General features: G+C 44.5%; 1 protein-coding gene across 1 annotated transcript in view; it reads right to left on the reverse strand.

Moving 5' to 3' along the window:
* otogl (otogelin-like) overlaps window positions 1-26,033 on the reverse strand; it is a gene marked incomplete at its 3' end in the record, with an annotated part of 64,577 nt that overhangs the window by 17,802 nt on the left and 20,742 nt on the right. Inside the window, exons 21-41 of the mRNA XM_080438039.1 lie at window positions 25,547-25,621; window positions 24,903-24,946; window positions 24,064-24,229; window positions 23,132-23,239; window positions 22,373-22,511; window positions 17,697-17,831; window positions 17,339-17,485; window positions 16,880-16,999; window positions 15,593-15,709; window positions 12,053-12,209; window positions 9,552-9,578; window positions 8,780-8,959; window positions 7,575-7,853; window positions 7,139-7,256; window positions 6,966-7,045; window positions 4,818-6,202; window positions 4,029-4,206; window positions 2,530-2,672; window positions 2,398-2,421; window positions 2,146-2,238; window positions 1,775-1,964 (exon numbers count right to left, since the gene is read on the reverse strand). Of these exons, the coding sequence (XP_080294165.1) occupies window positions 1,775-1,964; window positions 2,146-2,238; window positions 2,398-2,421; window positions 2,530-2,672; window positions 4,029-4,206; window positions 4,818-6,202; window positions 6,966-7,045; window positions 7,139-7,256; window positions 7,575-7,853; window positions 8,780-8,959; window positions 9,552-9,578; window positions 12,053-12,209; window positions 15,593-15,709; window positions 16,880-16,999; window positions 17,339-17,485; window positions 17,697-17,831; window positions 22,373-22,511; window positions 23,132-23,239; window positions 24,064-24,229; window positions 24,903-24,946; window positions 25,547-25,621 (3,905 nt within the window). The remainder of the gene's footprint in view (window positions 1-1,774; window positions 1,965-2,145; window positions 2,239-2,397; window positions 2,422-2,529; window positions 2,673-4,028; window positions 4,207-4,817; window positions 6,203-6,965; window positions 7,046-7,138; window positions 7,257-7,574; window positions 7,854-8,779; window positions 8,960-9,551; window positions 9,579-12,052; window positions 12,210-15,592; window positions 15,710-16,879; window positions 17,000-17,338; window positions 17,486-17,696; window positions 17,832-22,372; window positions 22,512-23,131; window positions 23,240-24,063; window positions 24,230-24,902; window positions 24,947-25,546; window positions 25,622-26,033) is intronic.

Raw genomic sequence — 26,033 nt, forward strand, 5'->3', positions numbered from 1 at the left:
GAATTTGTAGGTTGGCTACAGGCTTTTTTTATCACTCACGTCTACACTGTAAAGTGTTTTTGAGTGCGCGGTTGCTGTTTTTTCTCTTTTACACTCTCAGAATAAAAACTATAAGTTAAAACTGATTATTGTTCTGTATAGACTTACTGAGATGTAGTTAATGCTTGGAATTTATGTCTGTGTGTGTACTGTACATGCATGCATGCATGCATGCTGTGCGTGTGCGAGAAAGTGAATCAATTACAGTTTTTGCCTTCACCTCCAAATGTCTCTGGCCGCCATTTTGTAACCTCTTTTCTCTCTCCATGCTCCCACCTAAACCTAGCGAGCCCCAAACTGTCACAGAACCTGAGGGCTCTAAACCCCTCCTCTTCACTTGTCTTCTATCCTCTCCTCACTACCCTTCCCTGAATCCTTCCCCTCCCTCTCAACAGACACTGCAACTTCCTCCTTTCTATTCTATCCATTACTTCGTCTGTCTTTGACCGTAACCAGCCTCTCTCCTCCCTCAGCCTCAGCCAGCTCCTCGGTTATCTAAATCCCTCAGAGTTGAGTGAACACGTCTCAGGGCAGCTGAAAGGAAGTCGCACAATATGGCCCAATCAGATGACCTCTGCCACTTTCATTGACTCCTCTCTGCCTTCTCCATCTCATTATCCACTGCTAAAGGCCTTTGCAGAGACAGGGTGCAATTTTCCGCACGAAAAAAAACGGACAATATCATTTTTTAAATGAACACATGGTTCTCAATGACCTCATGCACACCGGCTCCGAATTTACCGTGCGGCGATGCGATGCGACGATGCGTTTTTTTTTTCAATCGAACCCAGTTCGATTCGTGCGTCTTTTCACATGCGGTAAAAACTGATTGACTACTCGCACCCTGTGTGCAGAGGCCTTAAGTCCTCTTTCTATTGTGCTAAGAATTTTTATTATTCTTTTAAAGTTTTTCTTTTTGGCTTTTTCAGCCCTTATTGATAGTATACTGTAGACTGGCAGGAAATGGGGAGAGAGAGATGTTGGAGTGACACGCAGCAAAGGTCGTCAGGATCGGGACTCGAACCCGCGACACGCTGTCAGGCATTAGCAGCCTAGGTGCCTGGACCGCTACGCCAGCCGTTCGGGCCTATTGCGCTAAAATTCAGTCCTCTGCCTCTAACCCAAGGTAACTCTTCTCCTCCCTCCTTAAACCCGTCCGTCTCTGCTAAAGCTTTCGTCAGCTACTTTGATAAGAAGATTGATGAAGCTCTTTCTCCCATATTCCCACTAATCAATCATCTAACTCACCTAACGCTAACCCCGGCATATCATGCCTGTCTTCCTTCTCTCCTCTATCTCCAGATGATGACCTGGAACTGGTGTCATCCACCAGACCGACCACCTGTTCTCTACACCCCATCCACTCCTCCATCTTCCAGGCCACTGCCCCTGATGTACTCCCATTCATTATCAACACATCCATCACCTCAGGCTACATCCCAGCTGCCTTCAAGTCAGCCAGAGTTATTCCACTCCTCACGAAACCGGCTCTTGACCCATTAGACGTCAAGAACTACAGACTGGTATCACTACTTTACTTTTTTTCCTGGTTTGAAACAACTTGTTGCAGAATTTGGGAAAAACTTGTAATGGCCTCTTTCTGTAGATGTGCATGTGTGTCAGTGTGTGTGCTGTGTGTGCTGTGTGTGCTGTGTGTGTGTGTGTGTGTGTGTGTGTGTGTGTGTGTGTGTGTGTGTGTGTGTGTGTGTGTGTGTGTGTGTGTGTGTGTACTCACCACACAGGCCTCGTGTAGGTGCAGATCCATTACCACCATTAGTGTATTGTAGCACCATGATGCCAGTGCTGTGGTACCACTGTATGTTGACCCCTCCGGGCGTGTTGATCAGATACATGCTGCCCGTGTCGTCCACGGACAGAGCATGGCGGGAGAAAGGCAGCCTGGCCGGTCTGTAGTTCACCAACACCTGGAGACAGACAGACAGACATAGTAATGGTAAACATCTGCAATGTGAGACAATGATGACAAAGTCAATAAAATGTGAAAAAGGGTTTGAGGATCGCAGACAACAGCGGTATGTACAGTTTTAATGGAAAAAGACACAAACAATGACTACCGCCCAGTTTGAAACTTTGTCAGGCGGTCACCTTGCGGTCCAGTCGATTGATGATGATTCTGTAGGAGGAGGTTGTAATGTTCAGCTTCATGAAGCACAGACCAGACATGCCTCCTGTAGGACTCTGGGAGAGAAAATGACGGACATTAGCACTGACAAGGAAAGGACGGAAATGGTTATTTTAAACACCTTAATATCTACAGTACTTTTACTTTTAGTCCCCAATACCAACGTAACTGTCGTAACTGGTCATAATATTTTCAACAGAGGTTTTGATACTCACAGATCTTCGGATGGAGTTACCACTCTAAAAAGGGAAACAGAAGGCCATTTATCAAAACACAGCTTAGTGAAGTATCCAACCAATATGTTTCCCATTGCGGTACGGCTCTGATTTCCGGCTGTTCTGTGTTACCTGGCTGGTGGGGCATTTGTCCACTGTGCCTATGATGGTCTCTCTGGGCAGGTTGACCAGGATGTAGGAGCCGTTGTCATACAGCGCCACGTTGTTGCCATCAAACGTGATCACACGCAGGTCTGACATCACCGAGCAACGACCTGCCACGCACAGCCATAGTGTCGGAATGGAAGAACACCAGTCTCTTAGCTAAATGAATTGCTTGACACATTCCACATTGTGTCCTGGCATGCCTCAGTCTTCAGTAGTATAATGGGGTAAACTGCCTATTCAGTCTGCTAGATCAATTACAGCACTTTCACTTCACTCAATTAAAGACGTCAGACGCCATGCACATGGCAATGACACAGCCTTAATTTTCAGTAACTATCTTTATGAAGAGGCAACAAAAGCTTGCTAATGGCAAAATGTAATATTAAATGCAATCCCGCTTCCTTAATTAAATTGAAGTATAAATGTGAGTTGACTAGCTGGCGGATTTAATGCACCAAATGTCAGTTAATTAAACATGTATAATTGCACAAACAGAAGGCAGAGTAGACATGCTCGCTGAATAAAAGAATAAGAGAACAGAGATCACAATGAAAGCTCAAGAGCTTGTTTCTATTGAGGTCCTTTGAGGAGGATGAAAAGGGGAATGGGAGGGGAGGTAAACAGTGTAAATCCATTATAGCCTCATTACAACTGAAAAACGACAACAACTGGAAAAATACAATAATCAATACTTTAACAGATCAGAAATAATCTCTGCTACTGCTGTATCTCTTGAGGATACCTGGAAAGCTATGCCGCAGCTTAGTTCCTGCGGACTGAAAAGTGATCATGTCTAGACCCTAGAACCCATATTATGGGTCCATTTTGGTTACACTTGCACACTCTCAGTTAACCCTTTAAGACCGGGAAAGCATACTGTGTCATTTTAGATTTTTAGCTGTAACCATTATTTTATACTTTGGGCTATTCAAAAATAGCATATATACAAGCTCATAGCGTGGCACAGAGAGACGCGCTACGAGCTTGTAGATCTGCTATTTTTGAAAAATCGTGAACATTTGTGCAAATCTTTGAATATATATGTTTTTAAAAAAAATTTATTAACTCAAATCTTTGCTTCTGGGGATTCTACAAATGTCTTCTAAATCCTAACAGTTTTTTTTTTTTAAACATATGTTGCTATAATATAAGTGGTTCTCAAACTTTTTTCATGTCAAGGACCACCCAAAATTATGTTTTTGGACCCCCTCCCCCAAAAGCAAAGATTTGAGTAAAAGATTTATATATACAATTAAAAGATTTGCAAAAAAAATCACGAAAAAAAAAAAAAATGCAGATCTACAAGCTTGTAGCGCTGCACTCGGTGCTGCGCTATGAGCTTGTATATCTGCTATTTTTTTAATAGCCAAAGAAATCTTAAAATGACACGGATTGCGTTCCTGGATTGAACGAGTAAAAAGAACACTCAGGACTTTCCAGAGTAAATGGGTGTATAGACTCACAGGGACACTGCCACTGCGGGCAGCAGGGGTCTGTGTTGGTGAGGAGGGGGAGACCCAGCAGGCTGCACTGGGGCATGGTGGTGTTGTAACGACAGTGGAGGGATGAGTTGTGGAGCAGCAGCTCGCCATTGAAACAGATGAGCTCCGCACACTCGTCAATGCGGAAGGAGTACGGAGGCTGAGGAGAGAGGAGCACACAGGACAGTGAGGTGTCCATCAGCGTATCGCTTCATTTATACTCGTCGTACGACTGATAATGAATCAGGCTTATATCTGTGAAAGAAAGACAACAAAAACATGTACCTGACAGGAAAGATATGGCAAATCAAATCAAAAGGATATACAAACACTGTCTGTCAGACACACAGATACAGATACAGAGATAATGTATGACTGTATTGACAGCAAGAGCACAGATTACTGGTCCAGGGATCCAACGCATACCAGTGGTATCTTTGCTGGAATTCTGGGGGAGGTGTGGATCAGAGCCTAGACACACTCTCTTTACACATAGATGTACTGCCCAGGTGTGTGTGTGTGTGTGTGTGTGTGTGTGCGCGCGTGCGTGCGTGCGTGTGTGCGTGCGTGTATGTGTGTGCGTACGTTTGTATACAACCATACAGAAAGGAGTAGTCCTATGTTTCAAAACAGTGGTTTTGAAAGTGACAATATATATTTAGGACCAAAATGCATACAAAATATGTATACTACAAAACTTTTGGGTACAATTAAATAACTTAAATAAAACCTATTTGAATTGTCCAGTATGAGCGTCTGTGTGATGATTACCGTACACGCCCCAGTAGGCAGGATGGTGGTTGTCACTTCCTCCGTGGTGGCGGGTGACGTCTCGGGGCTCGTCAGCAGCTCCGTGGTCGTCGGCTCCACGGTGGTGGACTCCGTGGTCTCGGGCGCGGGCGTCGTCGGCCTCGTCGTCACGCCGACCGCGACCGTCGTGGTGTCCGCGACGGCGGCGCCAGTGGACGTGGGCGCAGGCCGGGGGGCGGGGGTAGTGCCAGTGGTGGTCGCCGGTACCGGCCCGGGCGTAGTGGTGGTGGTGGTGGGGGGGACCCGCGTGGGAATGAGGGTGACGGTGGTGACCGCCGCCGTAGTGGCGGCCGGTGGGCGTACGGCGGTGGTAGTAGTAGTAGTGGTGCGGGTAGTGTCCGGAGGAGGCCTGGCGGTTGTTGTAGGCGACGTAGGGCCGGCCCGTGTGGTCCGGGTCGTCGTCGGCCTTGTGAGAGTGGTGGTGGCGGTGGTGGAGATGCCGGGGGCCGCCGTGGACGCAGCGGTCGGGGAGAGGGTAGCGGCCGGGGAGACGGTGGTGGCGGCCGGGGAGACGGTGGTGGCGGCCGGGGAGACGGTGGTGGCCGCCGTCAGGGTGGTGGATGCTGACGTGGTTACGGCGGCGGCGGTGGCGGTGGCGGTGGCGGTGGTGGTTGTGGTGACTCCCGGAATCACGGTGGTCACTCCGGTGGTGCTGCTGGTGGTCACCGCCGGGGCGGCGGACGGAGGAGTCGGAGCGCGAGTGGATCGGGTTGAAATGCTGGGAGCGAGCGTAGTCGGGGAAGTGGTTACGGTGAACGGGGCGGGGGAGATCGTGACCCGCGCCGTGGATGGCGCGGCCACACTGGGAGTGGTGGGAGAAACGGTAGAGGTGGTCCTTGCGGTGGCCCTGGTGGTGGTAGTCCTGGCGGAGGAGGGTGTAGCGGTGATGGCTCTAGTGGTAGTAGCAGTAGTGGTGGTGGTGGTAGTAGTGGTCGTACCTGTTATAGGCCTCCTGGTAGAAGGGGTGGTTGTGCTTGTCACAGGCCTCCTGGTAGTAGCGGTGGTTGTGCTTGTTATGGGCCTCCTGGTCGTGGCGGTGGTTGTACTGGTTACAGGTCTCCTGGTAGTGGCGGTGGTTGTGCTTGTTATGGGCCTCCTGGTCGTGGCGGTGGTTGTACTGGTTACAGGTCTCCTGGTAGTGGCGGTGGTTGTGCTTGTTATGGGCCTCCTGGTCGTGGCGGTGGTTGTACTGGTTACAGGTCTCCTGGTGGTGGTGGTAGTGGTGGTGGTGGTAGTGGTGGTTCTAACTGGACGGGTTGTGGGTGTGGTCATCGGGGGCGCTGTGGTTGTCCTGTTGGACCGAGTGACATACGCGAAGGGTGTTGGGGTTGGGGGAAGGGTCACACCTGGAAGAGATGAATAAGTAATGAATAATCATTTTCCCCACATTTCCAGTTACCAATGTACGGTATAAAAACATATCGGACTCGCCAAGATTCAGTGCCTCTGTGACCAACAAGAGTGAGGTGTTCGCATTTTAGCTCACCATTCACTTCCATTGAACAAGCTATGAACTTACATACTGTATAATCAAGTCTGAAGTTTCCAACATACTCTGATATTATATTCAATAACAAAAGGTTATTTCGGTGCCTGGGTTTTGTGTAATTATCATTTTTAAACTCAAGTAGATCTGGTCTTTCAGACAGGAAGTCTTTTGACTTTTTACGTTAGCCTTATGTCAGCTTCGTTTCATGTAACGATTCTGAAAAAGGTCTAAATTAAAAAAAACATTAGAATTTGCCAGACCCTATCGATGGAAAAATTCATAGAATAAATTATTGGATAGGTTCTAGTGTAAACATTGAATATTCTGCAATTTTGTAGGAGCAAATAAAGGCTAATCTTCCTCTTTCTGTCCCTGGGCAGGTTGATGTTAAAAGGTTAAAATGTTAAAAGTTTAATACAAAAAATATATATATAAAAAACATTCAGTACACACAATATAACATTAGAAAGCACTTACAACATTAAAAGCACATAGGCCTGTAAAACATACTCTGATGGGATTCAATCCTGGGGTTAATCGCACGCAACTCATGCAAGCATACATTGAAGTCATTCTTTTTATAAATATATTCTCTGAGGTGTACAAGAGACATTACTCACAGTCCTCTTCATAGACGCATCTCCTGGTGACCTCATCCATTAGCATGTTCTTGGGACAGCGTGGAAAGCAGCCCTCCACACTGCAACAACGCACACATAAGAAGACCATATTACAAACAGACACATTCATTTATTTAGTCGTATTTGGACAGTACTTGAGCTGAGCGTCTTACGGGGGCAGGAAATGGCAAAGTATGGCATCAGGGTCATTGCACGTTTGGACACAGGGGCTGGCACAGGTCTGGTATCGCCACTCACACGACATACGGTACGGGATCAGAAAACTGCTCTCTGACAAAGAGAGAAAAAACGGATGATTCAGTATTTGTGTCACTTTAAGGTTTAGGCTTTGTTTATTTCATACTCACATGACAGTTTACAAAACCGAAATACGTGAATATGTATAGTATTCGTCAATGTGCCTGTGAGTTTATGAGCGTGTGCATCTGTCCATTTATGTGTGGGTTTAAGGATGTACATGTCTCTAAAAGTGTGCGTGAGTGCGTGCGATTGAGAGCTGGCACGTGCCTACAGTATGTCTGCATGTGTTAGTACAGTTAAAGTATCTGTTTATGTGTACTGGTGTGTACTAGGGCGAGCATTACTGACCCTCCAAAGTGAAGCTGCTGCTAGTCTTGAAGTCCTCTGAGTTTTGGTATTTCTGGGCTCGTGCAGCCGTGCGAGTCAGCGTCAGAAAGATGCCTGGCTGGGTGATCAGCTCCAAGGAGGTGTGGCCCGGCAGGAACAGCCCCTGGTGCTGGATGAAGGTCGCCCTACGACTGAACTCTGGCCCTCGACTCCAGCGTTCCATTTGGAGCCGGCTTCGCCCTGACACAGTCAGGAAGTAGTTAGGTCTCTCTGCGGATTCCAGTGACACCATAGGCACGCCTGGTGAAAGAGAGTGAGGTCAGTGGTGGGTGATATACTTTGGTGTGCAATTATCTCCTGCATAATAGGTGTATTTTCATGAACAATTTGAGAAATTCAAAACAGAAAATGTCCCTCTTTTCAATGTGTCTTCCCACTACTTCATATTCTGCTGTTCTCAGTAGATGGGATGTTGACTATATTCCTTTACGATCATTTATATGTACTATGTGCTCAGAGAACATATTTCAGCTGAAATGTATTCAATATTGATAGGTATAACATTTGATCCACGTGAAATCATTAGTCAATAGTCACTGAGTTTACTTTTCACTGCTTCCACTCCACTTTCACTGCTTGTTTTAAAAGTATTTTTGGAGTTTGCATGTTCTCCCCGTGTCTCCAAGGGTAGTTAATACCCTCACAAATACATGTAGTAATCCTGGTCGCTATACCGCCTCCCCCATGACAGCCGGGGCGCCTGATGGAGGGGAAGGGAACTGGTTGGAATAACGTTCCTTCCACGCGCTACGTCCAACCGGGGAATCTCCCCCCTGTCAGTTGATAAGAAGGTCAGTTGGCTCTCATGCATTGAAGGAGGCATGAGCTCGGCCCTGGGCTCCCTAGGCTGGTGAGGGGAGTGTAGCGCCCAGGATCACTTAGAAAATTGGCACCGGGTGAAAAAAGGGTTACAAAATCGTGGGATAAAAACATTTAAGAAAAATAAAAAATAAAAAATATTTTTACCCCAAAAAGAGCATTCCACAAGATTAAAAAATATATATTAAAATGTAAGTAGCTAAGCACTCCTTTACCACTGAAGCCGTATTTTATACTTTGTCATACGATGGTGTCACGTGGCAACACTAGCCGATCTACAAGCCAACAAAGCATCGCGGGTCCATTCATACACTTGTGTAAATGACAGTGTGAATATGAAAGCTCACGTGTCTTGGGCTCCTTCTGCAGTCCTGTGGTGACCATGAAGTTGAAGAGCAGCCCAGGGGCAGGCAAACGCCCCGGGGCCTGTCTAGTCAGGGGAAACACCAAACTGCTGCTACGATTCACTCCAAACATGGTGTCATTATAGATGGCACTGACCAAGGCATAGGGCCCTTCACCCAGCTCTGTAGGGAAGTTAGATATGCTTTTAAATCTTAAAAGGTAGGGTAAATTATTTTCTGTGGTTAAAACAAGTGTTAAATAGCGCTATATACTGATAGTACTGATTTTATCCAGTCAGGATAGAGAACTCAGACAGGATACAGATTAAACAAGTGAAATTGGAAGTGATGACACAAAGAAATAAGCAGACAAAATTGCAACTGGAACACTATAAAAATGAAGCTGATAAATGGGTAATCTCTCCTGAGAGCTGGAGAGACAAGGGAGACTCCTGTGACTAAACAAACACTCTAGTCTATTACTGTAGCAGTGATTTTTCTTTTTCTTTTGGCCTCTGTAGGCTGACAGGAAACGGGGAGAGAGATGGGGAATGACATGCAGCAAAGGCCGTCGGGATCGGGACTCGAACCCACACGCTGTCAGGCTACACTGAGCCTAGGTGCCTGGACACCTTTTAACCAAAACATATACCTTTAAATTAACTTAAGCTATATATTTTTTTAATATTTATTTGATAGAAGTTTTTTCCATATCACTTACTGTACTGTATCTATTATGTTGCCATAATGTTACTTGCAGCACACTCATACATACCTTGGTTGTAGTATTCACAGTCGAAGGCTGCAAGAGAGCGAGATAAACACAGTTTATCACGTGTTCACAGACCAGTGATTCTCAACCTTCTTAACGTCAAGGACCCCCAGTTTATTATGCATTGGGCCACGGACACCTATTTAATAGGATTTTTATCTCTCTGACCGCAAGCTACACTATGAAATCCTCCGTTTGGTTCCAGTTGGTTTCCACTTCAGTCAGGAACACGCACGCCATAGGTAGATTTAAACACTTATTGCAACAAATGGAATACAGTTAACCTTGGCGTTAATGGCTCCGCTGTTAACATGATCCCTACATTTTGCTGAGCAGCATTCTAAGCAAAATCAGGGAACGCTTGGCAAAACCCCCCCACAGGTATACAAGAGCGAGCCCATAGCAAGACGTTTAATCTGATTAGCTTGAGCCATGCAAACTTGAATGCAGTTTGACATTAAAGCCAGAGAACATTGAATTTCAGTTAGGGGTCTTCAACAGGGGGTCCGGGACCCCTAGGGGGTCCTCAGAGCTTTGTGTGATAGGATTTTGTTTTTTTACATTAACCACAACCCTAGAATTCCTTTTCTGAGGGGAACATTAGCCAAAAATAGCAGATCTACAAGCTCTCAACGCCTCGCGCTGCGAGGCGTTGGGAGCTTGTGGATCTGCTATTTTTGGCAAAGAGGCTACAGGTGTAGAGGGAAAAAAGAGCAGACTAAGTAAAAAAAAACTTTAATCTGAAACACAATTTTATACAATATAGAGTAGGGGGTCCCTGCTTCATCTCTCTCTCAGCTAGGGGGTCCTTGGCCTGAAAACGTTGAAGACCCCTGCTTTAGAGCCATGCACACATGAAATTCAGTTTAACCCATTTAGACCTGAGGCCGATTTTAAAAACGCCTTCTTCTTGTTTGGTACCTCCCAACTGCCTCTGTCTAGAACTCAAGCAGACTTGATAGCCTTTGTAACACTGTTGGCAAGACGCCTAATACTCATGAGATGGAAATCGACTACTCCACCCTCCCATACTCAATGGATAAGAGACATCTTTAATAACTTACAACTTGAAAAAAATAGATATACATTGAGAGGCTCTGTTAGAAAATTCCACGACATATGGGATCCCTTCTTGGTTTACGCAGATGGAATTACTTTTCCGGTTATTCCCGATTGAATTTGTTACTTAAAGGGGTGGAGCTAAGGTGAGACCAAAGTGACACTGTGTGTATGTGTGTGTGTATGCGTGCGAGTAGTTGTTTTTGGGTTTGTTTTTTTTGTTTTGTTTTGTGTTGTGATGGACTGTTTTATTGTCTCCCCAGTTGCTTTAATGTTGTCTTTTGTCAGGTTGTTTTGTTTTCTTTTCTTTTCTTTCCCTCTGTTGAGGTTCCTTCAATGTGAAGGCCTGTATGTTCTCTTTTCCCTTTCCCCTTATAGCACATACCATGAACCGAATGCCACTGAATGTGATATCAATGTGCAAAAAAAACAATAAAACAAAGTTTAAAAATTAAAATTAAAAACGCCTTCTAAATCCTAACCTAAGTTTAAAAAAAATTCAAACGTAATCCTGTTGCTATATACAGTACATAGCAACATCTAAAATGACACAGATGCTTTCCCGGTTTTAAAAGGTATAACAACGTATAGGCTTTCCCGGTCTTAATGGGTTGACATTCTACTGGAGGCTGGGGTGGTAGCGGCACGCTTTGCCAGCAGCAGCAGTGTGGCAGCAATCGAAAAGCAGATATCCAGTCAGTGTATTAGAGGGTGCCGTACTTAAGTACAAAAGCGTAACTGATTGAAAGCAATCAGCAGACTGACAGCTGATTACAGCTGAGGCATGTATGACTCCCGTGCCCTGCATGAACAAACGCCGTGCTTCATTCTCTGAGCTGGGGGACACCCTGGAACCCCCCTGGCAGCCCATGTTGAGAACCAGTGATACAGACTACATGATATTAAGACACTGGATAATAGATGTCAACGGTTCAGAGGGACTGCAGGATGGAGGTCAAACAGGTGTGGGAGGGGTGGTGGTGAGAGACAGAACTAGAGTGCATGCGAGTATATGAGTGAATGTGTACGTGTACAGAGTATAAAAGTATAATGACTGCAACTCTTGAGTATCTTCTTAACGATTATTCCATCGCTTAATTTTTCGATTAATCAAATAATCAAGAAGCTCAACTTTTTTTTATACCATATTAACAATTCAACGCGAAACAATTCTAATTGACTAAATCAATGTAAAATAAATATTATGGCATCACATAAAAATAGCAAAACTAGCCGATATAAAAGCAGAGCTCGTAGATCTACTGTTTTTGACAATCGATCATTGATTATGTTTTATATTTGATTAAATCGATTACTTTGATTAACTGTTGCACCCCTATAAGTAACTGTGTGTGCAATTGGCGTGTATGTGCGTGCGACTGTATGTGCGTGTGTCTGTGTGTGCGTGTCTGTGTGTGTGTGTGTGTGTGTGTGTGTGTACTCACGACAGACGGACGGTGACCTCCAGTGAATGCCGACCCCCTGCTGGCAGCATTTGTGCGCGTACGCAGCGATGGATGTACAGAGACACTCACAGTCACCTCCACGGTTACAGTTACAGGTGTCTGTCAGACAGTTCCTATAGAACCAGGCAACATCCACCTGGGTGGTACACACACACACACACACACACACACACACACACACACACACACACACACACACACACACACACACACACACACACACACACACACACACACACACACACACACACACACACACACACACACACACACACACACACACACACACACACACACACAAAGTGTACATTATACCATAACACCATAACAAAGCACATACAGTATAGTAAACACTAAACCCCAACTGAAATATTATTTGACTTTTCTATCGCCGATTATGCAGCTGATTTTTCCTACTGTTTAACAACTTTCAACCTGCCGTTCCTATTTTGTGCAAATCAATTTTTTTTGCTAATAAGTCAAATATTCTCAAATAGAGACTCAAATCAAGATTTTCGAATTTATTAGAAAATGTTGCGCTATTTGACAAAAAAATCATTAAAAACATCGGTAACCAATGGTCTAGGACTCTCCAAAATCGGAATCAGCATCAGACCCAAAAATATGGCACCAGTTGGGCTCTAGTACGCACACGCACACAAATGCACACAAATGCACGCACATGCACACACACAGACACACACACACACACACACACACAGATACATCATATAAAACAAAAAGTGAACCAGGCCAGATCTAAGTGGGGGAGACTGGGGGAGGTCGGGGTTATGGGGGTGAGCGGTTAATAATTCAGACTGGTGCTGATGGAGGAGACATGAGGACAATGGGACGTGGGTCACTCTCAGGGCCCAGATGAGGGCTGTGACAGACACATCACATCAACGATGAGTTGGTCACTCCACACAAAACAATAACTGGGCCCCCACGTCCACGCTGGTGGTGACGGTTGCTCAAACAGGTTACTAACTATTTACCACAGATTTACCATAGAGTGATACTGTAGAACTCTTCTTGATGTTTTAATTTTTACTGACTTTAATTTGAATTTTAGATACTTTTACAAAATGCATTTTACAAGATTCTATGGGTTCCATATGGAAACATTTCTTTCTTTATAAAACAAATTCATCAAGGTCGCAACTGCAGTTCTTTAAAGGCTTGCTCAGATGTGTGGTTTGCGATGATACGAAAACTGTTTTAGGAAGAGAATAATTGCGGTGGCGTTGCCTGAGGGGATTAACTGTCAAATCACACATCTTTGATTTTAGAATAATAAGTCCTGTACTGTAACTACATCAAAGCAAGGTCAGATAGTTTTTTTTCTTCTTTTTTACAAATTAAGGAAGCCGCACAGAAACGTGTATGGATCATTGTCTGTGCTCATCACTTTGATATGTACAGGATCATTTTAGAATGTTAATAATACAAATCTAATTAGAGGGTGACCCCCAGTGAATGCCGACCCCATGCTGGCAGCATTTGTGTGCGTATGCAGCCACTGATGTACAGAGACACTCACAGTCACCTCCATGTGGACGGCAACAGTGTGACTCCAATGTGGATCTGGGACTTTAATGTGGCCAGCCTGTGACAGCATTCGTCTATGACGAATATATACAGTATGCATGGTGTTGACTCTAAAATTGGCCAACGTTTCAGCCCATTGACTTCCATTATAAAATAAAATTAAAGTTAAACATTTCAGAAAGTATAAAACATAATGTGAATTACCAGAGGTACCAAGTTAACCTGGCAATGTGTACAAGGAATTTGGCTTTATTCTGTCCAAGTCGTCGACATTAGTCCAGGACAAACACAGACAGACAAACAGACAAACGACCCTCTGTTTCCTAGGCTGTGTGTTTTCCACTTCCTGTCGATTTCATTGGATATCATTGGTCATCTGACCAGTTTAATTGGATTTCATTGGATCAAATCGACAGGAAGTGGAAACACACAGCCTAGGAAACAGGTGAATAGACGGCCAGCTTCCTGCAGAGCCACGCCATAATAAGAACCACTCACCTGTTTCACTCCCATCTAATCACAAATCTTAGATCTGAACTGGCCTTTAGAATGAATTTTAACCGCTTAAACCCTGTAGACCTGGACCTGAGATAGGCGATGCCACGCGTTTTGAGCTTGTAGATCGGCTATTTTTTTGGTGAAGGTTCCCCCCCGAGGCATGCTGGGGTTCAAATGGTTAGAAAGAATAATAAAACCTTTTTCAGTCCCATATAATACAGTAGAACCTTTTGCTCCTGGTAAGAGTGTATCTGTGCTAAGCTGGACACACAACTGTGTTAAGCAGTGTCCTTTCTTGACCTATTCTCATACACTGCTGCTCATAGAAAATAAACTTAAATCCTCAACCTCTTCTCATTTATTCCTCCTTCCAGTGGAGGAATAAAGTACCTGACTAGAATAAAAGACAGAAATGTGCTAGTGTTTGTATTTTATTCATGTATTTTTCTACCCAGCATCTGCCACTGGCTATGCATATTTTGCTTCTTATGAAGAATAATGGATAAAGATACAGAAAAGTAATTAGCGCATTAGTAAGTAGCGCAGCAGACCCCAGGTTGTGCATTTGCTGCCATCTGCTGGCCTTCCAGGGGATTACATATTATGACAAAATCCCATCTACATGATCCTGAGATTTGTAAAGGGAATTCATGTGTGTAGGCAAACCAGGCATGTGCGTGACTGTGCATAACAAAATATGGTGTGTTTGTGTATGTGTGTGGGTAGGAGAAAATGCAAGAACACGTGTATGTGTGTGTGTGTGTGTGTGTGTGTGTGTGTGTGTGTGTAAGCTTTGTATTTCGTATCTGTGGTATTTGGTGTTGATCTCTAAGGACCAAAGCTTACTGCCCTGGATCAGATAAGAACAGTTCCCATACCCTTGTCCCCAACCTACTGCCACACTGCCAGCAGGATAACCTTTCTACCGCTGCAAAGCACGTACAGTTGTGTGTGTGTGTGTGTGTGTGTGTGTGTGTGTGTGTGTGTGTGTGTGTGTGTGTGTAGGTGTGTGTGTGTGCGTGCGTGCGTGCATGTATGTGTGTGTGTGTATGTGTGTATGTGTGTATGTGTGTGTGTGTGTGTGTGTGTGTGTGTGTGTGTGTGTGTGTGCGTGCGTGCGTGCATGTATGTGTGTGTGTGTATGTGTGTATGTGTGTATGTGTGTATGTGTGTGTGTGTGTGTGTGTGTGTGTGTGTGTGTGTGTGTGTGCGTGCGTGCGTGCGTGCGTGCGTGCGTGCGTGCGTGCGTGCGTGCGTGCGTGCGTGCGTGCGTGCGTGCGTGCGTGCGTGTACTTGTATGTATGCATGCATCTGTTTGGTTATACATACATACATATGTGTCTGCTATGTCTATGCGCTCATGTGTATGTGCTCATGTGCGTGTGTGCATGTGTGCATGTGTGCATGTGTGTTTGTGTGCGTGCGTGCGTGCGTGTGTGCACGCGAGTGTGTGTGTGTGTGTGCACATACCACGTTGTGACAAGGTGCAAAGATGTCGCTGTAGAGGATAGCGCACTCTCTCTTGGCGTATGGCTGTCTGGCCAAGTCCCCTTCACACGGTCGCTTAACTACATAATCACTCTCACACTGACACGCACGCACACACGCACCCACACACACACACACACACACACACACACACACACACACACACACACACACACACACACACACACACACACACACACCAAGAAGGTGATAAAGTGTCTGATTACTCTTAAATATCACCAACACTCAAGGGAGATGGACAGAAAATTGCGAGAGCGAGCGCAGGAGGGTGAGTGAGAGAGACTTTGAAGGAGTGAGAAAAGAAAGAGAGAGATACCTGGGAGAGGCTTAGAAGTAAAAAAGAGGTTCACTTTGAGCAAGAGTAAACAGGCTAGAAAGAGATGTATCAATATTTTCATAAAATTGTGCACACATTTGAGTCAGGGGATACTTACTAACAAATTCCGGATTTATCAAACACACATAGAAACAACAATTGTTCATAAATATGAACACAATCTTTTGACACTCCTGAAATAAATAAATAAACAAACAAACAAGCAAGCTTGGCAACATAAAGAAGAGATACTGTAGCAGAGAAAAGGCAACATAATTTTTTATATGTTTTAAACATATTAACAACAGAATCTTGAATCGGGGTCTCTGGCACAATGTCTTTTCAGATGCAGCCAAATGCATATTCATCTGGGGGTCCTTGACATGACAACCACTGGTCTACAGCACCAATTGTGGTGGGTAGGCCAGCAAGATTGAAGAACCTTTGTTTGCCACTTATATTAAATTGGATTCACTTATTTATTTTCTACCCAATTAAGTTGTTAAACTAATTTTCCCCATGTGTATAGTCCCTGACACTGCCAACCCCTACTTTGTCTGGGGAGGATATAGACAACCACATGCCTACACATACACATGGAATCGCCAGTTGCTTCTTTTTTCACCAGACAGTGAGGAGTTTCACCGGGAGGGTGTAACACATGTGGAGGAACATGCCATCCTTCCCAATTCCGCTCCCTGCTGACAGAAACTGGTGCCAAACAGAGCATGTGAGCGGACCAGAGCAGAGTGACCAGATTTTGAATGGAGTGGATCTTCAAAATTGCCCCCCCCCCCCAGGGTTTTCAAAATCACACCTGCACAACCCACTATTATGCTGTTGTTACAAATTAGTTGTTTTTAAATGCGCAAATAAATAATAAACAATAAACAATAAAAATTAACGCTGAATTGATCATAGGTGAGTTGTACCTGTCCCAGTGCCCAGCTGTCCCCGAAGCTCTGTGCGTTGTTGACCTCCATGTGACTGGAGGTGGTCATGTCATTCACTGTCACCGTGTCAAAGTTCCCACACAACCCTCTGAGCAGGCCCTGGACGCAAAGGCAAAAAGGATGCTTTTCTAAACAAACGCCTCAAATATATTTCAAATGAAAAAATGAAAAATCATGCTTTATTTCGTATATTAGACATAATATAGGGCATAGCACATTTTGTGGTTCCACAGATCGTAAGCCCGTTAATTTTTCCCAAGATTTCCAAAAATATTTATATAAATAGTTTTAAGCCTGGAACCAAGCCATCCAGACTCCTGGTGAATCTTGATTCTAATGAGCTTTCTATCTGTGGAACCACAAAATGGCTGCCACGGCTATGCCCTGTATCATTCTATTCAGTGTGGGTTGTCTAACTGTGTCTGAATGAACAAAGACCTTCCACTGCGGTCCAGCTCTGATGTGCACGGTTGTCTTGCGGTCCCAGAGGATGGTGAGGTCCTGGCTGGCGAAGTGGACCACGGTGTAGTAGCCTGCGTTCCACAGCTCAAACTCGAACCCCCGACCCAAAACGGTGGATGGGCTCTGAGTTCAGGACAAATACAGGAACACGCATGGCTTACACATTGGTAGATGAAATAAAACAAATCTAGAAGAGTGTACTCAGTACATGTATGTTTAGCATTGCTGTCTATGTGTGTATGTCTGCGTGCATGTGTGTGTGAAAACATACATAAGTGTGTATGTGTTGTTTATTTTAAATTGAACAGTGTTCTCATGTATACATGGTACATACAGGGGTGCCAGAGTTGTCCGTGAAGTAGATCTTGGTCAGTCCCACATGGATGACCAGTATTTTCATACAGACAATGCCACTCTCATAGCAGTCCTTGTTTTGGGCCACAACGGACACCTCGGCCTCTCCGACGCTCTGGAGACAAGACAAACAAAGAGGAATCATCACAATTACATGGTTATTGCAATGCGCCATCATACGGTGTGTCTCTATAATTCTAAGTGTTCTCTTTCCCATTGTCTCTTCCTTCCACTCTGAACCCCTGGTTCTCAAAGTGGGTCCTTCAGGGGGTACCACATTAATTTATCCTATTCTATTTTTCGTAAATATCTTACGGGGGTCCCTGCCACAAAATATTTTCAAATGGGTATTCATGACTAAATACATATCAATTTGGGTGTCCATGACAATAAAACGTTTGAGAACCATTGCTCTAGAGACTGATCACAGCACTAGTTTATTATTACTACATTATAGGATCCCCGTTAAGGGGTCGGCATTGGTTCAGGAGGTGGAGTGGCCGTCTGGGAATTGCACGGTTCCCGGTTTGATCCCCCCTCCTCCAGGTGTTATAAGCATCCTTTCTTTTATTTATTTATTTTAAATTTAGAGTAGCCAATACTTTTTTGACCCCTTTTTCTCCCCGATTTAGTCATTATGCCAATTAATTCCTCCCCACACACATCACTGCTGTTGTATCCTACTGACTCACCTACCAGTGAGGAGACCCCACCGGGAGGACTTGGGCCTTCGTCCTACTCCTCCCGCCCAACACTCCCCGCTGACAGGTGCCGCCCCCAGCCCGTAGGAATACGTGCAATGGCCAATATCACCCTCCCTCGCCCGGCTTCCCTCCCCTGAACACGGGCCAATTGTATTCGTACTAGAGGTCAGGGCGCCCTACGGGCGCCCTTCCCCCTAGCCCCCTAGCCAACAAAATCGTGGGATACAAATGAAAACATGGCGAACCCCTTTCAAAGAGCCGTTGTAAAGACTGGCTCATTTATGGCTCATGTGTCTATTATATAAAATTTAAAAATATATTAAAATATGTATGTATTCTTATGTCATAATAGTATGTATATTTGTATTGTAGATATAATGTATATGTTAAATATGTGTTATGTACTGTAATACAGCATATAACATTTTGATATAATAATGTATTATTATATGTAATAATATATAATAATATAATATATAACATCAGTAATATAATATTTGTTATAGCATAAGATATAATATACATAATAATACATATTATTGTAATGTCTAATATGATGATATCTAACAGTTTATTGAAATAATAATTGTAATATGTAATTTATTTATATATAATAAAATATATGGAATACACATAAATAGCCAAATAATAGCCATATTCATATGCATCTTATTTATATAGATCCACCGTCTTTCTCTTGTGTAATACTAAATAACATGTATATGTAGAATATATATAAATATCCATTTAATATCCATATGTATATTATTTATATAGATCCACCGTCTCTCTCCCTCTCTCTCTGTTTGTGCTTGAGAACTGGGTGGTACACATGTGAAACCGAGCATTGCCAGGATGTAAACAACGGGGAAAAGCTGAGTCGGTGACATGTCCAAAGATTCGTCAGTGAAGTCACATCAGCGACGAATCCTTGGGGTCTTTCTGCCGTGCTACTTCCGTGTCGCATAGTAGTGACATCACTGTCGAGTCCTTGGTGTCTTGATCCTTGATCCCTGCAACGTGTTTACCGTCACACGACTACACGCTGTATTTTGATTTTTGCTGGCCAGCGCTAATGAAAGACTAAACTGGATTATCATTTCATGTGAACATTGAAGTGCAACTGGCGGAAGATGTAACTCAGGTGAAGTAATGCGTGACGTTGCAATTATGTAGTGATTTCCTAACATATAAATAGCAGGCACCAGCCAGTCAATGAGTCTTGGTGGGTAGCGCCCCCCCCCCTATGAATAGAAAGGTTGGGACCCCCCTGGTCTACATGATGGGGCGATGCGGGGGCCGACTTGGGACTGACCTGAGTGGAGCGGGGATGCGAAAGACGTGGAGCTGGTACTGGAGTAACGTGTTGATACAACAGAAGATTGAATAAGATACGTTATGTATCTTTCAGGACCTTTCGCCCACACGGAGCAACTCCTACCGTAAGTAGCCTACTTAATGCGCAGCAACATTCGATGGGGGGATCACTATACCGTGGGTTCGCTAGAGACGGTTCACGTTACTCCAGTGAGCTGGTCGTTGTTGAAGAAGTCTGTGTGTTGAGAAGCAACGTCGTCGCTGAGTAGTGTTGGCTCAATGGGAAAGTCTGACGTTATGGGGACTGGGGACCGTGATGCCGTGATGGTCGTTGTAGCAACAGGGCGGGGTGTGAGTGTGCGTAGTAGTGTTGCCACGTCCGGTTATTGTAAGCGTTGAAGTTATTAGAAGTGACGTTGGATTAGCAAGAGGTTAGCCTTTGTTAATAATATATAACATGTATATGTAGAATATATTGAAAGGTCCATAGGCATAGGTATGTTATTTATATAGATCCAGCGTGTCTGTCCCCATCTGTGGTGTTTTTGGCATCAACCTGGTGGCTTGTTGCTGGCCTTTTGTCGTCCGGAGGAAAATTGACGGAGCGGATTGCGTATTACTCTCGTGCAACCTGGCAACGTCTTTGAGGCTCCTAAAAGGTCTCACCTTCCGGTGTGTCGGTAATGTGTGGGGAATTTTTTGTTGGACGGATTTAATTATGGTGTGAGGGGGCAAATGTGTGTTGAGCAATGAGAAGTGGACGAATAACTGCGTGAATGAATTGCGCACGTTATGACTGGTGTTGTAGTGACATGTGAGATGTTATTGTCGTTATTTCGGCGAAACAAATGATTAAAAACGAAGTGCCTTCAGTCGCACCACCGGAAAGGCTGACTTTCCTCAAATGTAATAATAGATAGACGCCCAACAAAGCCGGTTGCACCACGGTGGATTCGAACCCACACCCTACGTGGTGGTGGCCAGGGACTTTACCACTGCACCAAACGAGCGCCATTTTATGAGCGTATGTTATACGCTGAACCCCTAACTGCTCCAGACCAAGACCCCAGAGTTGCTGAGAAACATTGAAGCCGCCACCCCAGTGGCCAAAGCTGGAACTGCAGGCGGGGAGAAATACATGCACGAGCAAAACATACTGAGAGATATTTATATATGAGTATAAATATACATAAATACATATGCATTTACATATAAATGTGCATCTCGAGTGTATTTAATAAATATCTCGCGTTCATTCCTTGACACACGGGCTGCCGTAGGACGCAAAAAGGACACTAGTGCGCATGCTCAACTCTATGGCTGCTCGAAATGTCCCCAAAAACGTCTCAATAATTCTACTTCCGGCAGGCTTCCGGGTGCTTAAAAACGCCACTGAGCAATTTCATTGAAATGAATAGCTGGGGGCGGGGCAATCCGCCCTCTAGTTATATTATACCTCTATGCTCCAGACAGGCAGATTGGTACCTTGCATGGCTGCCTCCACTGTCGGTGGCGTGACTTGGCGAATGTAATACATACATTGTAAAGCACTTTGGAAAAAGGCCATCTATACAAAAGCAGACCATTAGCTTATACCATAATGCTAGTGGTTTGCCAGTTCCGCACAAGGGATACGTTATATAGTGCAGAGAACGAGATAGCCATAGGTGGACGGATGCGAACTTGGAACCCGATACCAGTTCAGCTCAATGCTATCAGTGTGGTCGAGGGAAAGGTGACAAGAAGAGGAAGCAGCTCGAGGCTATTAAAGACATGGCCCAGACCGGCCTCTCCGTTCTCCCGGGGTCTGCGCAGTGGCCGGTCGGTCCGTTCTGTTTGAATCGGAATGCCTGTTCTGCTAATTCTAATTCTATATCCCTGGGAGCGCAGGAGCCCTGGGGTTTGTGGTGAACAGTGCTGCCTTTGTGTTGCTACAGCTTTGCACTACGTCCACTTGCATTACGTTGGCGCGTGCACGTGGACACACACACACACTCACACACTCTTATATTCCCTCTCTAGCACACACGCGCGCGCACACACACACACACACACACACACCTCAATCTGCTCTAATTAAAAGCCACTTTCTCTTCCAAGATTAGAAAACGAGCTCCTTGGATCTGCTTTCCCAGATCCCAATCTGTCTTGGCCAGGAAATGTCCAGGATGCTCCTCCTTTGCCCTTAAACACATACCAGCTCACTCCCACCCGCGTACACTTCCCTGACAGACACACACACACACACACACTCACCATCTGCCCTCTATTGTGACTGCACTTCATTCCATTCCATTAGACAAGAATTGATTTTCCTGCGCAACACGGTAAACATGCATGTCCATATCTACGCTCTGGAGCACAGGAACCAAGACACAGATGGAGAGATAGACATAGAAACACACACACACACGCACACACACATACACACATACACACACGCACACACTTGCACATGCAGATGCACACACACACACACACACACACACACACACACACACACACACACACACACACGCACACACGCACACACGCACACACGCACACACGCACACACGCACACACGCACACACGCACAAACGCACACACACACACACACAAATACACACACACACACACCACATTCCTCACTCACTTTGAGCAGGTAGACCTGGCAGTCAGAGTAGTAGTCATATTCCAGGCCATCAAAGGTATGGTAGTGTCTGTCACTATACACCGTGCACACCGCCGGACAGGGCGAGTAACTGCAGTTGAAGAAGCCATGGTGACAAACGCTGTGGACACGGTGAAGGTGGACGGACGTGAGAAGACATAAAAGACATAAGAAGCAGCATACATTGGGGGGACAGTTCAATTGAGAATTGCACAGGAAATGCTAAGACGTTATATTATGTATATTATGAATGACCGCATCAACAATATTCTGTACTAATACTGCTGGAGGGAAATGGCTTGACAGCAATAGCACAATATCTAAACTTCAATATGCATATACTGTAGATATTTGATAGATATTGTAACATAACTTTCTATGAAACGTTCTTAATAAGGATTTTCAAAAATCGGCAAATGAATTGTCGTTTTTGTGTAGAATTTCATATGCTGATTGTTGCTGGTGTTTTTATGTATATTGTACAGTATCTACTACTGAGGGGTCGCACTGAATTGTGTTGTGCAGTGTGCAATGACAAACAAAGGCTATTTTATTCTACTCTATTTTCTAAAATCAGCAAAATTTTGACATACGTTGTTGAAAATAATATTGAATAGTTGATATTGTTCATTTAAACAATTTAAGCAATTCAAAAAATCTACTGTTTCATACTGAAGAACACAATATATACAGGTATATAATGGATGCATGACAGATCATAGTACAGTATGAGGGCTATACCATCTGTAACATGGGGTCTCGACAGTTTCTCCAGGCAGATACTCCAGGCCCATCCAGGCACAGGGGCAGTTTTCTGGATAGTAGCATTCCCCGCGGTGCAGCACCAAGCTATATGGGCAAAACACATACAGTATCACATAAACAGGAACAAACTATTGTGACAAGGAGCCCTCTCTGAACACTGTTATGAAGTTATGAAGGCCACCAGGACTCAGCCCCTAACAGAGTCAAACACACAGCGAACGCATTCAAAGTCAAAAAAGTAGTATGGTGCACAAAGTCATTAACCCATTATAACCGGGAACGCTTCTGTGTATCATTTTTAGATGTCTTTGGCTTTTAAAGAAATAGCAGATCTACAACCTCATAGCACGGCACCGCACCGAGTGCCGCGCTACAAGCTTGTAGATCTGCATTTTTTTGGAAAATTTTTGACAATTTGTGTAAATCTTTATATATGTTTTTAAAGCAGACATTTCTAACTCAAATCTTTGCTTCTGGGGATTCTACAAATGTCTTCTAAATCCAACAGTTTTTTGAAAAACGTATGTTTCTATATCAGTGGTTCTCAAGGACCTCCAAAATGATATGTATTTGGTCGCGGACCCCCATCTCAAAGTGTTTTGTTCCAGGGACCCCCCCAGAAGCAAAGATTTGAGTTAAAAATGTTCGCTTTAAAAATATATATTCAAAGATTTGACACATTTTCACGATTGTTTTTCCAAAAAAAATAGCAGATCTACAAGCTTGTAGCGCGGCAGTCGGTGCCGCGCTATGAGCTTGTATATTTGCTATTTTTGAATAGCCAAAGAAATCAAAAAATGATATACAGATGCGTTTCTGGTCTTAATGGGTTAAGTTATGATGTGAAATGTAGTTACAGTTTCCAGTGAAAGGGTTTATTTTTAGAACCGGCGAGTCCTTGCGTTTACCCTGGAGTACAGACGCAGCCGGAGATGCAAGGTGTGTTGGGAGGACAGGTGAGGTTCAACATCAAGTTCCGGCAGGTGGGCTCACAGGCCACGCCCCCTGTCCGCTCCGTGCAGCTGTGGTACACCTTCCCCTCAGGACATTCCCCCGTTTCCGCCATCTCCGGCTCTGAAACACACAGACACACACACGCACAGGCACAAACACGCATGCACGCATACACAATGATTAACACACATGCAAACTTGTAAACACAGTGACTACACAAACACTAACTACATTTTGCACAAACTGACAAAGTGAGTACACGATACATCACATGCAAAGTGATTAGACACACAGATACTGTATATATATGCACACAAGCATACGTGGATGTCTGTGTGTGTGTGTGTGTGTGTGTGCGTGACAAAAGAATTACGCACACACGCACACACAAGCCGACAACACACATACTGTATAAAGGTACAAATACACACACACACACACACACACACACACACACGCACAAACACACACACACACACACACACACACACACACACACACACACACACACACACACACACACACACACACACACACACACACACACACACACACACACACACACACACACACACACACACACACTGTACACACAGACTTAAGGAAACCAGCCCCCCTCCCTCTCTCTAACCCCCATAAGCATCATGGGAAACAAGCTCCGACTTCAGACATATAAAGCTCTTGGGTTCAGCAGACGGGAGCACGGCCTGAAACGGCACTTTGTTTGGCGGCGCGATGGCGAGGGAGGAGAGTCAGGAGCGGGAGGAGAGGAAGGGGGCGGGTGGGGGTTTACCTCTATCCTCTTGCACACACTCCAACTTCCCATTTCGGCACAGGCTGATGGAGGACGAGAGAGACAGAGTGGAGGTGGGGGGGGGGGTAGAGAGAGAGTGGGGTTAGTGGTGGTGGGGAGGTTTAGAGATAGAGAGAGAGTGAGTGGGATTAGAGTCAGAGGCAAAGTCATCAAGGACAAGGCTAGGTTTAAGGGCTACTCGTTTCTCATCTCATCCGAGTGAGAATCGTCACTCAAGCCGTTTTTATCGTGTCCTCAAAGTGACAGAGTGACAGTGCAGTAGTGTGGTGTGTCGTAAACTGTAATAGCGAGAGGCGGCAGAGTTTTAGTACCGTCTCTCTCCCTGAATTTCAGATTTTAGCATTGTAACCAAAATGTCCAAAAAATACAATTTGTACACTCCTGTGTACAAAGTGAAATGTTTTGAATGGAACAACATATATCTAAAATACATTTAACGTGAAACTGTAAATGTCTTTCCAGGGTCTTACTTACTTTTTACTATTTTTTTTACTATTTTTAAATTGTATTTTGAAACCTACTTATTTAATGTCTCAGTATAGGATACTGTGAGTAACAGGTAGCAGAGTTACAATAATTGTGGTAGTCAGTAATAGAGTAATAGAGTAATGACGATGACTCACCAGGGTCCAGCAGCACTGAAGGTGACCTCTTCCGGCTGGGAGACACCGCCCATGGAATAGCAGTGACACTGAGACCTGAACCACACACAAGGCATCGGTTTATTAATAATAATGCCTGATGATGGTTGAATGAGTTGAATTGAAAGAATTGGACTTGGAATTGGTCTGTCTGCATACGTTTTTCTCCTACAATCTATCTGAAATTGTACATGGGCATTGAGCATTTGTATTAGGCAGGGACAGACAAATCAGATTTTTCCATTTCCCCAAATGTAAGCTGTTTAATAGCATTCTTTAGCCTGATTATCAGCTGCGTGGAGCTTCAGTCTGAAATTGGCTCCAGTGTCGGGGATTACAAGGGGGAGGGGATTAGAAATTCCCTAAACCAATCCTAAGGGATCCCCACGCCCACCTCCGCCTCTCATTGGACAACGCATTTTGTACCGGAGAAGTCCTAGGTTCACATTTACAACTCCAGACCAAGAGG

Source organism: Gymnoscopelus braueri, assembly GCF_963280865.1.
Source record: "Gymnoscopelus braueri genome assembly, chromosome: 9".
Taxonomy (NCBI): domain Eukaryota; kingdom Metazoa; phylum Chordata; class Actinopteri; order Myctophiformes; family Myctophidae; genus Gymnoscopelus; species Gymnoscopelus braueri.